The sequence below is a fragment of the Setaria viridis genome, chromosome 3 (assembly GCF_005286985.2).
Source record: "Setaria viridis chromosome 3, Setaria_viridis_v4.0, whole genome shotgun sequence".
NCBI lineage: Eukaryota > Viridiplantae > Streptophyta > Magnoliopsida > Poales > Poaceae > Setaria > Setaria viridis.
In genome coordinates, this window is record NC_048265.2 from 18,952,744 (window position 1) to 18,968,839 (window position 16,096).

The 16,096-nt window shown below is 50.3% G+C and overlaps 2 protein-coding genes across 2 annotated transcripts; both read right to left on the minus strand.

The window, feature by feature from the left end:
- Positions 1-907: 907 nt before the first annotated feature.
- Positions 908-2,878, minus strand: LOC117847261 (NAC domain-containing protein 48). Its single transcript, XM_034728436.2, has 3 exons — positions 2,506-2,878; positions 2,125-2,402; positions 908-1,653 (listed from the first exon to the last, which is right to left on the minus strand). Exons 1-3 carry the CDS (start codon positions 2,861-2,863, stop codon positions 1,144-1,146), a joined length of 1,146 nt encoding a protein of 381 aa, XP_034584327.1. The 5' UTR covers positions 2,864-2,878; the 3' UTR covers positions 908-1,143.
- Positions 2,879-15,080: 12,202 nt separating this feature from the next.
- Positions 15,081-16,070, minus strand: LOC117848445 (uncharacterized). The gene has a single exon (XM_034729860.2). It carries the CDS (start codon positions 15,806-15,808, stop codon positions 15,269-15,271), a length of 540 nt encoding a protein of 179 aa, XP_034585751.1. The 5' UTR covers positions 15,809-16,070; the 3' UTR covers positions 15,081-15,268.
- Between the last annotated feature and the right edge of the window lie 26 nt (positions 16,071-16,096).

Genomic DNA, 16,096 nt, shown 5'->3' on the forward strand with positions numbered 1-16,096 from the left:
CCATGTCGACCACCTCCATTATAACTTTGAGTATCAGTGCTAAGCTCGTTGAAACACTAGACATAGCAGCTCCTACTTTCCAAAACCACGTATGGAGACGCCTAAATAGCACAAAAAGCTCTAACTCCACGGTCACCAACCGAACATCAAGACCAACGCAGGCACGACAATGTTTATCGATCTTTATAAGAAATCCCTTGGAAGCGGCACCTCCAAATAGAATGTGGCATATGCGCCGTTACCCCCTTGTTTATTTGGAGACCAGAACAAGGTTTTTACCGGGAGAATAGTGGAGGGGTGGAAGGGATAAGTTCCTCCTGGTCCCTGCCCGGATCTATGCGAGTAGAGAGAACCGGCGCGTGGACGACCAAAGGACCGCCTGCGACGGCGGGAGGTGAATCCAGGAGGAAGGAGGCTCACAAGTGGCCACAACAGCCACCGAACCCAATGGGCGATGGCTGATGTCGTCGCCAACCCTGCTACCAGCACCGTACCCGCCGCCGCAGGGCCCGCGGTGGTCGGGTTCGCCAGAACCCTGCTGCCGCCGGTGACAAGCTGTCGCCGCCAGCCGGATAAAGGCTAGGCAGCAGCCCCCGCGCCAGAACGTGAAGCCTGTGATATAGACGGATGGTTCACTCTTTTAAATGAACGACATCCACACGTATTGGTATGAGCAGAACTGCAGGATATGCGTTGCTGCATCCAACAATAACTCGCTACAACATTCGCTGCACGAGTGCACATGGCAATAGCTGTAACACCTCTTAACCCATGTTTGGCACGAAGCGTAGCGATACTAATTAACAGCTACGGTTCGATCGAACGTGCAGGCACGATCTCGAATTCTCGATCTGTACCAACGTTGCATGCAGGCTAGCAAATAGTATATCGCAGCAGGCCAACGTGATTAAGGAGCAGAGCAAAATTAATTAGTAACACTACTAATAATAAGTACACAAAAATCCCAGCGCCAAGATTAATCGCATATACACAGCTTAATTCCACTCTCAGTAGCTATAACCAGATCGAGTTCCTGCTCTGTTCTCGATCAGGGCTCCACGCGGCCTCATCGCCGGCAGCTAGGCCGAGCCACCCCGATCCCATCTATCCCAACTGGTAACCACCACCTGCCACCGGCCTTCCTCAGTACGGCTTGCCCCAGTACGTGAGGATGTCCTGGAGCAGCGGGTCGCCGCCGCCGCCCGCCGCCGGGCCAAGCTGGTGGTGCCCGCCGAGCAACGCGCCGGCCGGGTTGACGCCCGGGCCGGCGCCGCCTGCGAACGTGCGCTCCCACTCGGCGATCTTGGGCTGGCTCTGCACCTCGGGCCGCTCGCCGCCGCCGCCGCCGCAGGACGAGGTGGCCGCCAGCGCGTGCCCCGAGCAGCTCGAGTCCGCGCCGTGCGCCCGGGGCATCGAGTCCGACGGCCGGACCTCGTAGTACGCTGCCAGCTCCGAGAACGGCGGCGGCGCGTACCCGGCCCCGGCGGCGGGGGGCGGCAGCACGGATGGCTTCTGCTCCGGCGGCGAGCCCATGGCCATGGGCGCCTGCACACCGTGGCTGCCGCTCGCCCTGGCCCCGTCGCTGGAGCCGGACGACGGCTTCTCCGCCGCGCCCTTCTTGTTGTAGATTCGGCACAGCACCCAATCATCTAGCTGCAACAAAACAAAACGATGAATAAAAATTAGAAATAATCACAACCACACCAGAACCCAATCTATCCCTTCCAAAAAGAGGAATAATCATGTACGAATTTCTTAATGAAAACCCAAATGCATTATTGAGTATATTGACGCGTCGCTTTCGATCGTATCCTCCGATCGCTGTCTCGGCTCGCTAGAGCGTAAGAAATAGATAATTGGCGGGCGAAGGAGATGACGCACGGCGCAGCATCTCCAGGGGTTCACACTTGCAGCAGGAATCATTCACAAAGGCTCGGCGCCATGCATCTTTTTCGCCTACTAGCTTAGTTGTAATAATTCGATCGCTAATTGTTCTTGGTGATCCTGATTACGTTCTTATCTGAACTTTTTGCTACGGCGCGCAGTGACAAGTGACATGACAAGAGAAAGTATTAACCGGAAAAATAAGATAATTTTGGGGTGGACTCTGAAACTGAACCGTACCCTGAGGCTGTGGTTCTTCTTGCGGGCGGAGCGGTCGACGTCGGCGAGGCGGTACTCGTGCATGATCCAGTTGGTCTTGTCGCCCCTGGGGGCCTTGCCGGCGTAGAAGACGAGCGCCTTCTTGATGGCCAGGGGCTTGGGCGTGCCCACCGGCTTGTCGGCGCCGGTGGCCTTCCAGTACCCCGTGCCGGCGGCGCGGTTCGGCCGCGACCCGTTCGGGTACTTGCGGTCCCGCGGGGAGAAGAAGTACCACTCCTTCTCGCCGTACAGCGCCATCCCTACGTACGGCGTCCAATCAGTATGCAATTCAGAGCTAAGATAAGAAACTTGGAACTGTACAGGTGTGTGTACGCGTGGATTTGGTATGCGAGCGAGACGTACTTGGGAGCTGCCAGGGGTCGTACTTGTAGAGGTCGATCTCGGCGATGATGGGCACAGAGATGGGCAGCCCGGCGCAGCGCCGGCAGAGGTAGTGCGTCACCAGCTCCTCGTCCGTCGGGTGGAACCGGAACCCGGGCGGCAGCTGCAGCTCCTGCGGCTGCGCCGCCGGCACTCCGCCGCCGCTCATCTCCTCCTCCTCGATTGGTGGTTGGTTTCGCTTTCGCAGCTCGAATTGCGAGGTCAAATCAGCGGCTGATTCGATCCCCCCTCTCTCTTCTAGTCCTGCAGCGAGACGCGAGGAGGCATGAAACCGTGCGCCGTGCGGCACGCGCGCCATATATAGCGCGCGGCGGGTCATGGACGGGCCGCGGCTTCAGTCACTGCTGACGCCAGGGCGCTTGGACGGGGGCACGCGCGCGCGGCCGGAAGCGGTGAGGCGGCACGGCCGGGCCCACCGAATGGCGGCTCCAGTGGAAGGAAAGGCGTTCCGTTTTGGGCCGAGAAACGGGGGCGTGCGTCCGTCAGCAGGGCGACACGTGGTAGGATGCCGCGGAAGCGGAAAGTCCGGGCCTTACGGAAGGATGAACGGGTAAGATGAATAAAAATGTATAAAACAATATAACGTGTCTAAATTTTTTTAAGAAAGCATGGCACTTAGACTTGCCACTGGGAAGGGTACGGGCAAACCCACTCTTATTCACACCCAAATCCATATAATTATTATTCACTCCTTACCCTCTCCAACCCCACCCATATCTAAGGATGGCAGCGGATCAGGTTTGGGGCGGATACCCGTGGGTTTCGGGTATGCGGGTTTCGATTTTGGTTCCTAGTTTTCGCCAACGGATTTGCGGGTTCGGATACTCGAAATACTGCAGGTTTGGGGCGGATTCTTAAATTCACCCGTGGAGCTCCATTGGGCCCCTAAAACATTCAGCCCACTAGAAACCCACCTAGGAACCCTAAGTATATAAGCCTGACATTCAGCCCCCGCCGCCACCCCGCTCCGCCGCCCTCCGCCTCCCTGCTGCTCCCCCGTCGTTCCCCCGCCACCCCCCACCCCGCTCTGCCGCCCACCCGTCGCTCCTCCGCCTCCCCGCCACCGCCACCCACCCGCCGCCCCCCTCCGCCTCCTCGCACCCAGGGCCATCCCGCACCCAGCCGCGCCTGGGGGACCGCCAGGCACCAGCTGCGCTACGTCGGCAGGACGACCTGCATCGTCTCCTTCCCGCGGACCGCGGCCTCCTTCGCAACCCTCGTCGTCGCGCTCAGCAAGGTGGCCCTAGCCCTCTTCGCCCCGGGCGTGCCCAGGCCATCCCTCAAGTACCAGTTGGTGCCAGACGACCTCAACTCGCTCATCTCCGTCAGCTCCGACGACGACGTCGACCACCTCATGGACGAGCTCGACCGCCTCCACGACGAGACCGCCGTCGTCGCCAAGCCACCCCGCCTCCGTCGGGTTTCGGTTAATCTGTCGGGTTTTGGGGATGCAGGTTTCAATTTCGGGGATGGATTTCACCCGAATGAGTGTTCAGGGCGGATTCGGGTTTTGGATTTGGGTTTCTGTTTTGGGTGCCCAAACACTCCACCCGATCTGAACCCGCCCTGTTGCCATCCTTACCCATATCCAATGGATAAATTACTTTGTACTATATATATACCTATCCAATTGATTAATTGTACCCTCTCCATACCCTACCCTCCCCATTTCTAATGGGTATATAATTTTCTACCCATACCCTCCCCATTTGAAGTGGGTGTGGATTTAGGGAAAGGGTATGGACACCAGTGGCAGACCTAATGCCAACGGAAAAAACTTGCTATCCCTACATGCCGCTAATTTGAAAAAAAAACTCTAGTACTATTTCTACCAATTTTGTTGGTTTTAATCATGATTAGCTGTCAGTATGTTTTATGAAATGCCAATGGTATTCTTTCTAAAAGTGCCCCCGTTTCTCAACTTCATGTTCTCTCAGATGTGGCATGACCAAGGTTTTTTAGTCCTGATCCATCCTTCTTAGCCTCATCCAGTGAAGCGCCAACCAACACAATAGTTGGCAGGAGAATAGATAGGTGCACCCACCCTAAGGGCCGGGTGCACCCGATCTGTTCTCCAGCAGACGGTGCTATGGTGGCATGCTCTCAGGGCAGCGGCAGCACTTCAACAAAGAAGCGGCGGAGAGTGGCGAGCGAAGCAGGTGCATATCAGCATTGTAACAGTCCAATAGAAGAGCGACATGGCGGTAGGGCACGTGCTGACAGCATGCAATAGGTGAGTTGGCAAGCATCCACCGAGCCTAGCGTGGGGGAGGGTGCGCAAATGATCCTTAGCAGCGAGGCGGCGAGCTTTTGGTGAAGCGCCCCAATTCCTTCTTTCTTTTTTTTTTATTTTTCAAAAGTTGTTTTACATAACTTTTTGTGACACGTGAGTCCTATGGGTTACATAGAAAAGATAATGGCAAACATTTCTTTTTTATCCCATTTAACAACCAGAAAAGATGGAAAACAAAGTGTTGACATGTTCCCATTTAACGGCCTGTTGATTTCCTTGTTTTTGGCAGCTACAAGGATTGCTCCGGTATTGGTTATGGGAAGGTGCCATGAACTTTTCACATGTGTGGGGCACAATGTTAAAGAGCACCTCATCCATTTCGGTTTATTCACTCCAGCTCAAAAGTGCATTGGTATGAAAGCCCATTCGTGTTGTAATGATAGCCGGCGAGCAACATGAGCAGATCATCAATGTGGATTGACATGTGGTGTGAAAATGTGGATTTTCTTGCTTCATAATAATTAAGTTGCACAGTATACATTACCCTCCAAACCGCCGCATCCCCCTCCTCCACACCACCGCATCCCTCCTCCCCGCCACCACGGAGAAGAAGAGCGCGGTGGTGTGAGCGGTCGTGGAAGCCATGACCATCAAGGCCACTATCAAGGCCATGATAGAGGCTGCGACCCTCTTGGTTATGGAGACAAGGGAGGCCATCTTTCAGTTCTTGGCCTCAACCGTGGCACGCTCCGCCGAGATAGTGGAACCTACCAGTGCCTCAGCACGAAACGTGATGGCAGTCACTGCAAGGCAGTCATCAATTATGCCAGGGCTGCATAGACGCCAAGGTCAACATCGCCACCACGACGACGGCCATTGTTGTGGCAAAAAATCATTTTTATATACATGGCACTTCTTACCTTAGTCTTGGATGAATGTCGTACACATTTTCATCTTTGTTTGTGTGTGTGTGTTTGGTGGGGTGGGCTAAGGTGACGGGGTGGAGGTAGGGATGGCAATTCTGCCCGTGGGCACGGGTACCTGCGGGTTTCGTACCTGATAGACAAGGGGTATGGGCATGAAATCTCATCCGCGGGCAAGGGTACGGGTACGAAATCTCACCCGCGGGTAGGGTGCAGGCAAGAAACCTCACCCGCGAGTACCTGTCGGGCATAAAAGTCCACTAAATTCAACCACCTGAGGTCCAACAATGCAAATGTATCACAAGCCCACCAAGAAACCCTAGGCACCCCATATACCATATCATTTCCCAGTCACATCCCCACCCCTCGCAGCCTCATTCGATCACTCCCTTCCAGCTTCCTGCCTCCCTCAGTCCCTACGGCAGCACAACTACACGAGCACAAGTGGCGGCGTGCTACAGGTAAGGCATCGCCCTCGTCCCTTGCTCCTCTGCTTGTTGGCCCTCGTTGCCACCCTTGAGGCCCGATTCCCCATCCGCTAACGCCACCATCCTCTCCCCATCCATCGACGTCGCCACCCTCTATGGCCCCTCACCGCCACCCGCCAGCGGTGAGCCATCCTCCAGGAGCGCGCGGCGAGCCACCGTCCGCCTACGCTACCACCCTCTATGGCCGGCCACAGGCTCTTGTTCCCCTCGCTGCCATGACCAAGCCTCCTCATCCAATGTCCTCGTCGGTAATCCACAAATCTCATTAATTCCTAGTTTCCTACCTTTCATGATCTGTTAGTGCAATGCTTAGGGCTTGATCTGTTAGTGTTTAGGGCTTGAATGCTTGATCTATTAGTGCTTACTTGTTTAGCCAAGCTTAGGCCATGCACCGATCTAATCCAATGTTGTTTTTTTATTCTAGCATCTAGTGAATAGTTGATTGTAATGTCAATTCCTAGAGATAGTAGCAATGGTACTTGTGTTTCTACAGCTCCAACTCCATCATCCGGTGCTCGTGTTTCTAGAGGTCCAACTCCATCATCAGGTGCTCCATCTGTGCCTAAGGATCCTACTTTGAGAAAGATTGCTCGAGATATCTTGGCAATTCCTATTACAAAAGTGGGATCTGAATATGTCTTTATTACAGGTGGGAGGATTATTAGCCTAAGCCATAGCAGAATTGCCCAAACATGGTGGAAGTTTTGATGTGTATGGATGCTTGGTCCCGAACTTCTGGATGACAAAGAGAAAGTCTCGGGAATTACTCTTCTTATATTTTTCATCGTTTCTAAATTATGTTGTACTTGTCTTGAAGATGAAATGGAAGCATTGGACTGACTTGGCTGGTACTATCTTTTCTTTTGTTCTTAGGATGATCTTGAATCCGGCATTATGGCTGGATGCTATATGAGTTATGTTGTTATCTTTATTTGACTTGTTTGTGGCAGAACATTTGAATAGCTGTAATAATTATTTGGTTTCTTGCTGCTGCCTGGAATTAATTGGCCTTTAAGATGTAATGCTTGTTTAGCTTGTGGCTTGTGAGACTGTGAGAATGAGACTGATGTATCATGTAAAATTATGAATGGTTTGATACTTTCATTCCTCATTATTTGATACATGTGCTATTGATATTGGACTGCTTAGATGACTATGTCATTGTGAAATTCTTACTCTACCCATTGATCTAAATCTACTATTGGTATATTTATTGATTGTTCTCATCAGACCAGGTGGGTTTCCCGATGCCCGACGGGTGCCCGACAGGCACGGCAAGAAAATTCATCCGAAGTGTTTAATGGGCATGTGCATGCTGTCGGACGGAAAAATACCTTACCCGCGGCTTGCCCGACCCGTTGCGATCCCTAGGTGGAGGCAAGTGGCCTAATATGTACATAAAGATGCCAAAGGGGACAAGGGGTGTAATGAAAATTTTCCTTGGATACTATATGGAAAATTCACATGGATATGTTCTTCTACTTAATCTTTCTCTATATGCTCGTATTTGAAGTTGTAGGATCTACTTGTACTGGCAATGCACAGGCTATATCGTGTGTTCCCCTATGTCATTATTTGTTGATTTTACTTGATTCTTATTATTCCTCAATAATGGGTATATATGATAACTTAGAAACTCAGTTATCAGTTCTAATATATGCGTATAATCATAATATTAATTATGAAGATTTAATGACTTTTGAGTGGTTTAGACAAAAGCTATAATCATAATATTGATTCAAGTTATATATACTCAATTTTTCTCTTTTCTTTTTTTGTTTTAAGTTGCACGCCAAAGAGCACGGGGAAGGGGCATATACCCCGTAACCCAGTAACTACATCCAAAGATGGGAAGTCCCATAAAACCAAATTGCAATGATGTCCAAGATATTTTCATGTTCTCATGACCCTAGAAATCCATGACAATGTGTGAATCATACACAAATCATTACACTGGTCACAATAAGTACCTTCTACAACGTGTCTCTATATAGTTTGATTTTGTATATATAGCAATCATGGAGCATTGATGATATTTTTTTGGCATGTAATGGTTCCATAAAATCTTGTTTTTTTAATATTTCGAAGGTCAACTAACTCAACTCAATTTCCATTTATCCCACCAAATAGAAGGGCATCAAGAAAATACACTTAAATGGGCACAATAAATCTTTAACTACACTTCAAATTTGTTGTCTTAAACTATAAATAAACTACCTAGTATTCATCGTAGAATATAATTTTGTATCTTAACTCAACTTAGCGAATGTCAACCCAAATTAATAACATGGACTAGAATAATTATTTAATATCTTTAATAGTGTGATTGTATTTAGGAATTTTTATACATAGCAATACTCAAAATATCAAGTAGTAAATATTTATAATAAAAAATATAATTTTTTTATATCAACTCAACTCAACTCAATACGACCCATGTAATAATGAAGACTCGAATAAAATAAGACTCCGTGCCCAGACCCAGCCGCCGCACACACCCACGCGCCCCCACGAGTCTGCGCACGCTGGCCACCTGATTGAGGTGGCTGACACGCCCACCCGTGCATGTAGAGGTAGATACGCCTCCACTTTTTTTTTTCTCCGATGCCTCCACTAACAGTAACGTTAACGTATGGCTGTAGGCCTGTAGCTGAGTCAGCCAAGCTCCATCGTTGGAACGGGAGATGTTCAGCGTGACTGGAGATTAGGTTCGGCATTACCATCCAATTAGACCAGTCAAAGCACCACTTTCGAATCTCCCAGAAAGTGCTTTCGGCATCGGCTGCCAGGCTTATCGCGCACTGTTAGGACCCTGTAGCTTTCATCAAGAATCAACAACAGGGAGAATGAATTCTTTGCACATCGAGATCGATCGATCCAATCCGTGACAATCTTACCATGTCGATCATTTTATCTCATCTCTGACCCATAGCATGACAATTAATATTACTGTTCACTAGTACGATATGCTGCTATAAGCATGGGTGAATACGTCATACGTGGTTATCCTGCAAACCAAGCCAGCTGCTTTGTCGAGAGATTCTTTATGCATGCGCGTGACAGCAACGTGCCGGCGGCGGATGGTTAGCTAGCTAGCTGTCCGAGGCGTACGTCTAACAGATACGATCACCGGCGAGAAAGCGCGAGGCCGCCGCCGATGGGACGATGGGTCGTCGTCGACGGGCACCGGCCGGCGTCGTGTGCGCTAGCGTCCGCCGCGTCGGGAACGCGTGTCGCGTGCGCATCGCCGCACAGTGCGGGCGACGCGTACGTATATCTCGTCTCGCCACGCCACCACCTTTTTTTTCCTAGCTCGACCGGTGGGAGAAACCGGCCGGCCTGCGCAGCTATGCATATGGGTCGCATTGATTGATCGGTTAAGCTGATGTTGATGACGATATGTGATTGTATCGGAATAATATTATTGGACTCAATTATTTTGGTTGGATCGTCGTCCCTGAACGAAAGTTTGTTTAATGCACGTCCGGATTCGGGAGGGGACACGTAGGCGGAGAGCGATCGAGTAAAGATGGGAACGTGGGCTACTAAAAGCTGACGCCGATGTGCCTGATATTATCTCCGAGCTACAGTAAGCTATATTACAGCACCCTTCGGTAGAGCTTCGGCTGCGGCTTCTCCACCAGCAGAAGCTGAAGCCCTACCAAACGGTAGGAGGGCAAACGGCTTCATCCGAGAAGCCTCTGAAAATGCGCTGAGAGGAGCCAGGAGGAGGTGCGGAAATAAACCGGCTCCCCGCGGCTCCTCCCCGTCTGCGGGACCAAAGCTCCGAGTTTGCCCCTAAGCGGCTAGGCGAGGCAGCAGCAGAGGACGACGGACAACGGAGAAGGCGGGGATGGAGGAAGGTAGCTGCGCGGGGTGAGGCGGGGTGGAGGAAGATGGCGGTGGGTGCCTGGGCGGTGGCAGAAACGGCTGGGAGCAAGAGGCGGGGGAGGAGGAGTAGGCGGTGGGCGGCGCCAGCACGATGCAGCTCAAGGGCGAGGGGTGGCGGCGATCGGCCGCCGATGGGTGTTGAGGCGCGAGGCGGAGGGGAGAGGTGGCCAGTGGTCGGCGGAGAGGCGAGGCGGCCGGTGGTCGACGGGCGCAGGAGAGGTAGGGGTGGAGAGGAAAGGCGGCCGGTGGGTGCAGGAGAGGCGGGAGGCCGGGCTCGGCACGTGGAGAGGTCGACGGCGGCGCGGACGAGTCACGAGGTGGAGTAGCAGCGGGTGGATAAGGCAAGCCGTAAGCGGATGGAAGCAGCAAGTGGATAAGGCCGCTGGCAACCTGGCGTTGTGTGAGGAAAGAAATGAAGGAAAGAGAAAAAAAAGAAAGGAGAAAAAATGGAAAGGAAAAAATGAGGAAGGGTATTATGGACATTTCACATTTTTATCCACGTAACATAGTTAGGAGAAGCTGTTTTGCCAAACGTTTTTCTACTGAAGCAAAAAAACTGCTTCATCGAAAAAGCTACAGCCGCAGCCGTTTCAGTTACAGCCGCAGTCCTGCCAAACGAGCCGTCATATGGCTTATTGGCTTATAACTAATAATAAATAAATAAATGATATTAGTAGATATAATCGTATCTTTGCGATAGTACTACATGCACAGGGTATATGGTCATCGAGATCGAGGGCTGGAAAAATATTATATTGATCGACCGGTGAGAGGAATGGAGGTCACTGTTGCAGGCCAAAGCGTCTGCTCTGCGCCCTATCTTACGCGTGCATGCGACAGGTGAACCGTGAGCGTACGTGGATGGTCGCTGCGTGGACACCGTTTCGGCGTCAAACAAAAGAGAGACAGCAACGAGAGAGCGAGAGAAACAAAAAACAAAAAACAAAAAAAAAGTTAGAGGAGAGAACGAAATCAAGCAAAAGAAAAAGGGCCAAGATACCGCCATGCTAGAGATATGATGATGATGATAGGTGACTCTTACGCCCGCATCCATCTTCCATTAGTCTAATCCAAGAATTAGAATAATCGTGTGGCTTGAAGCATGCCCGACACGTACTTAAACCGGCATCTAATCCAAATTGTTTAGGCTCATTAGCGTCGTACGTCGCGCTGTCCCTTAACCGCGCGGCACAAGCGTGACGGCACGCTGATGAGCAGTTGATGGTGTATATTTGCAGAATAATACGAGTACTAGCTCCATAAAGTTCCAGCCGCACGCGTGCTGCTGACATTATACTATTTGATGGTGCATGCTGACCTAAACTACTGTGCAACGACAATCTCAAAGCAGAACTTGATGTGGTTGGAAGTGCTTGCTTACCTGGCTTTTCTTGACGATTCTCGATTACTTGCCTGTGCATGCTTTGTACGGTAACATTTAATATTTTAATGCCATCAATGAAAGAATACGGTTGCTACCTATAGCCGTCAACAATTAGAATCAGGAGCATATATATTCAGGCCAGGGTAGTTAACGAGTTAATCAAATCAGAATTAGAGGCCAGGGTTGTGCCGCCATGGGTTAGTTTTAAAGCCAGGCAATTAGAGGCGCACCTGCTAGAGCTGCGCTTACACGACGCACACAAAAGGACAGCGTCAATGGACAATGGGTACACGTATACTGTTGGAATCTTTTCAGTACGAGTATGGCGAAGCCACATATCGCCTCCCAAGTCACATTGCAGCCGCTGTCTCATCCGAAGACCGATCGAGACTACCCTGTCAAGAATCATCCCTCTTTTTGCCGACGGTGACTGTACAAGTAGCTGTGGGCCAGATTACTCGTAAGTAACATGAGTAATCCGAATTAAAAAAATCATATATGGCTTCATTACACGTAATCGCCGGTATCTGATCTGAATTATTGGACATAAGAAACACTCTTTATCTGTCTGAGTCACGATCTCAGCAAAACATTTCATTCGTTAACATTAGACTTGTATACGACGGTACTATAGTATACATACGAGCCTTGCACAAAGTTTCAGCCTACGTACTAATGCTCCAAATAGCGGGTTATGACATTTAGTGGAAAGTTTTCTCAGTCACTATAGCCCGCTATTTAGTACAACGATGTTGTAGCTGTAGATGTAAAAAACCGTTATAGCCCGCTATTTAGTACACTGTTACGGACACATTTTTGCCATACAAAGCTTAAGCCTTGTTGCAGACCCAATTAAATTTTAATTGGCTAAAAAATAGCTCTAAATACTCCAAACGGGTGAACTAAAAGGTGAACTAATTTTTAGTTGCACCCCAACTAAAATTTAGTTCATTATCCACCAAAATCATCTAATTCGAGCTAAAAGTAGCTAATATATAAAAGTCACTTTTGCCCAACCCACAAACCTATCCCCTTCTCTCTCCTCTCACATATCCCAAAAGTAAGAGAAAAACTTCATTTTACTCCTCTCACCTATTTACTTTGTCCGCTTAACCCCTATGCAAAATTTAGGCTCACTTTACTCCCCCGAACTATTTCATTTGGTTCAATCTACCCCCTAATTATATTCCTATTTCCTATTTTTTATTTCTTCAAGTACAAGTTGAAACTTATAACATGATGCTCTACGATGGAAAAATACATTAGAATTTTTTCATGATTAGTTTTCGCACAGTTTTGAATATCTAACATTAATTTTTATTAAATATTCCTAACCTATGAAAATAACATGAAAAATTCTTAGCATAATTTTTTAACATAAGGCATCATGTTTTGTATCTGCTCATAAAATTTGAACTTAAAATTCAACTCAAACACGAAAAAATAAAAAAGAGAAATCTAATTAGGAGGTAGATTGGGCTAAATGAAATAATTCACGGGAGTAAAGTGAGCCTAAATTTTATTCAGAGGTTAAGTGGACAAAGTGGATAGGCAAGAGGAGTAAAATAGACTTTTAATCTTAGGGTACAAACATGATAGCTAAACTCTAGTCATAAGTCAACTAAAAATTAGTTTTGGTTGATTAAATCCTACTATTATTTGAAGTTGGTTACCTGCACAATTATTCACGATGATTCAATACATGTTTATTAGTCTCCAAGCTTCAGCCTTGAGCAATTAATCAGTTGATGATCTGGTTGGTATGCACAATAGTCAACTAGTATTGTAGAATCAATGAGGCTGTGTTTGGATATCGATATTGGAGACCATGCCATTGAATTGGTTCCAATACTAAATCAGCCACGGTACTGTATTGGGTTGCAATTCGAATTCTATTGTTTGGATGACTAAGCATTGACTTTTGGAATCTTAGAAGAATGACAATTCAATTCCTGTTTGGATATGCAAAACAATGAATTGAAATTTGACCACATCCACTGTCTCCACCACCCAAATCTATGCCGTCTGCCCAGCCAAGCTCATCGCGCACGAAGGGAGGTAGGGGTGGGGCCACGTGGCCTGCCCACGGAGGGAGGTAGTGGAGGGGGTGGTGCGAACAGCTGACAGAGGGACGTACGGGAGGGGGCGGCGCGGACCGTCAATGAAGGGAGGCACGAGAGGGGCGGCGTGGCCCCGCCGGCGAAGGAGGCAGGAAGGTGCGCGCGCGGCTCTGCAAGCGAAGAAGGCAGGAAGGGGAGGCGTGGCCCCACCGGCGGAGGAGACAGGGAGGGACTCGCGCCTTGTAGCGGAGGAAGCCTAGGGAGGGCGGCGCAACGTGCTGAAGTGGGGGAGAGGGAGACGACGGAGGACGGTGGGGAGGATTAGAGGATGATTCCAAGTAACACAAAGTGGGGTTGGCTTAGTATTGGGAGGTGAGGGGTGAGGGTGGGGTGAATGCCAGGTGGTATTGGGGTTCATTTCCAATTCCGAATTCCAAGCCATCTAAACAGCGGCATTTAGAGCTACCAATACCAATTCCGAATTGTGAGGCTCAATATCTGCATCCAAACACGTTTCGTTTTAATTAAGTTGAAGTGGCGGCTCAGGCAATGCCAGATGTGCACCTTTTACACGCACACAAAAAGGCGGATTCGGTATATAGTGGAATCTTCAATCATACGTTCTTTTGATGTCAGGAATATAGGCTCCCTTTAGCAAGGCTTCGGTTCCTAAAACGGGGAGGAGTCATTTTTTTAGCTTCGATTTCTCCATACAAAATGACTCCGGCTCCTCTAGTGCTCCAGATGTGGAGCTATTTTTGACCAAACTATTTAGTAGAACTCTAGCCGAAGCCGCATGAAAAGCTGAAACCTTGCCAAAGGGGGCTCGTAATCTTTGGATCATTCAGCTTCGTAAAAAGCTTACTAGAGCAACCTGTTCAGCCAGTTTGCCACACACGGCCTACAAACCAACCCGGTGGGCCGGAGAGGCCTATCTACATATACACCCCCAGAATAAAGCCCACACGTGGCGCACATCTCCGCTTGGCCCAGGGTGAGGAACAAGGCTAGGCCGCTTGGGCCACGTTGCCGGCGCCGATTGTGCCCCTGCGGCACCTTGGCATTGAAAATTGTTTCACCAGCTGACAAGTCTGGCGATTATGAATCTAACCAAATTTGTGAACCAAAATTAGATCTCGGCACAATTTTGATGGATTAAAACTCAGGAATCAGAGCCTCTAAATCATTCAACTAAAATTTCCCATCTCTTTTAGTTTTACTAGAAGAAGAGCTCCTCCAATCAATCAATAGTCAATAGTCGAAAACGTACTAGCAAACCGTATCAGATCACAAAATCATAATCCAATGAACCTTATCAACTAGTATCAAAGTACAGTACTCTTGTTTTCGTATGGAGCATTTGGTCTCGTGTGGGCGTGTGGCCTGTGCGTACTGGAGCAGGCACACAGCGTCTGCGGTGGAGCACTGGAGCTAGCGCAGCGAAGCTTGGGTAGACAAGATCACGTGGCGCGGTACTGGTGTTAGCGTGGCCACGAGAGTGACACAACACAACTTACACAAGCCAAAAGACCAAAGGCAAACCACTAAAAAATCACGTAACGCAAAGTCGCAAACGCACAGATCTCCTCAAACCAAACAGAGCGTCGTGGTGCAATACAATTGACTTTTAAGTTGTACACGTACTACAATGGAATCAACATCTCGATCGTTTGATCCTCCTCTCCTCCGTCGTCGGCGCCTCAATAATTAATCCACATGGACCCACCACGTAGCTCCGGATCGTCCTACATCGCCGCCACGCCACCGGCGGCACCACCATCACCGGCAGCCACGCCGCCGCAGCGGCGGCCCCGGCACTGGGGCGACTCCTCGAAGTTGTCGGCGGGGAAGGCCTGCGAGAGCGGGCCGACGTAGAACATGAGGTGTCCGGCGTCCTCCATGACGACGCGGTCGATGCCCCAGTTGAGGAGGAACATGCGCACCGAGACGCCGCCGAGGTTCCGGATGCTGCCGCCCTCGACGTTGCCGTAGATCCTCCGCCGGTACGTGAGCCGGTACCCGCCGTCGACGTCGAACTCGCAGTCGCCGCCCATGAACACCTCGAACGCGCCGTCGGACGCCCGGTACGTGTACCCCGTCACGCCCTCCGGCAGGATGCCCCTCGGGAACCCGAACCCCTCCAGCATCTCGTACGCGCTCGGCTGGCCGGAGATGCCGGCTGCGGCCACGGCCGGGGCCGTCGGGTCGGACGCCGAGACGGTGAGGAGGAGGAGGGCGAGCGAGAGGAGAGGCAGGAGGAGGCCGAGGCGCCGCCGAGAGGCCATGGCGGCGGCTGATTAATCCTGGCTGGGTTCTTGGGGTGTTGTTGACGACCTGGCGACCTGCTGCTGCTGTTTATCGGGGTTGGTTGCTGACGGCGACGCTTATAAGGGATTTGGTTTGGGAGGAGTTGGGATCGGAGGCGTAAGCGAGGTAGATTTGGATTCAAGTTTGGGTTGATGGAGATCGGGAGGAGGCTGTCAGGTGTGATCATGTCGCGATCGGTTTGGTTTGGCGTGAGGGGATGAACTGACCCAGCCTGACTTGGGATGTACGTCGGACACGGACAGCTC

Excerpts from the sequence above, each read along its gene's own strand:
- LOC117847261 (XM_034728436.2), bottom strand. The coding sequence starts at position 2,863 with ATGACCCGCCGCGCGCTATATATGGCGCGCGTGCCGCACGGCGCACGG. Across the intron at positions 2,403-2,505 it reads CGACCCCTGGCAGCTCCCAA|GGATGGCGCTGTACGGCGAG; the intron begins GTACGTCTCGCT and ends CGCCGTACGTAG. Across the intron at positions 1,654-2,124 it reads AGAAGAACCACAGCCTCAGG|CTAGATGATTGGGTGCTGTG; the intron begins GTACGGTTCAGT and ends GTTTTGTTGCAG.
- LOC117848445 (XM_034729860.2), bottom strand. The coding sequence starts at position 15,808 with ATGGCCTCTCGGCGGCGCCTCGGCCTCCTCCTGCCTCTCCTCTCGCTC.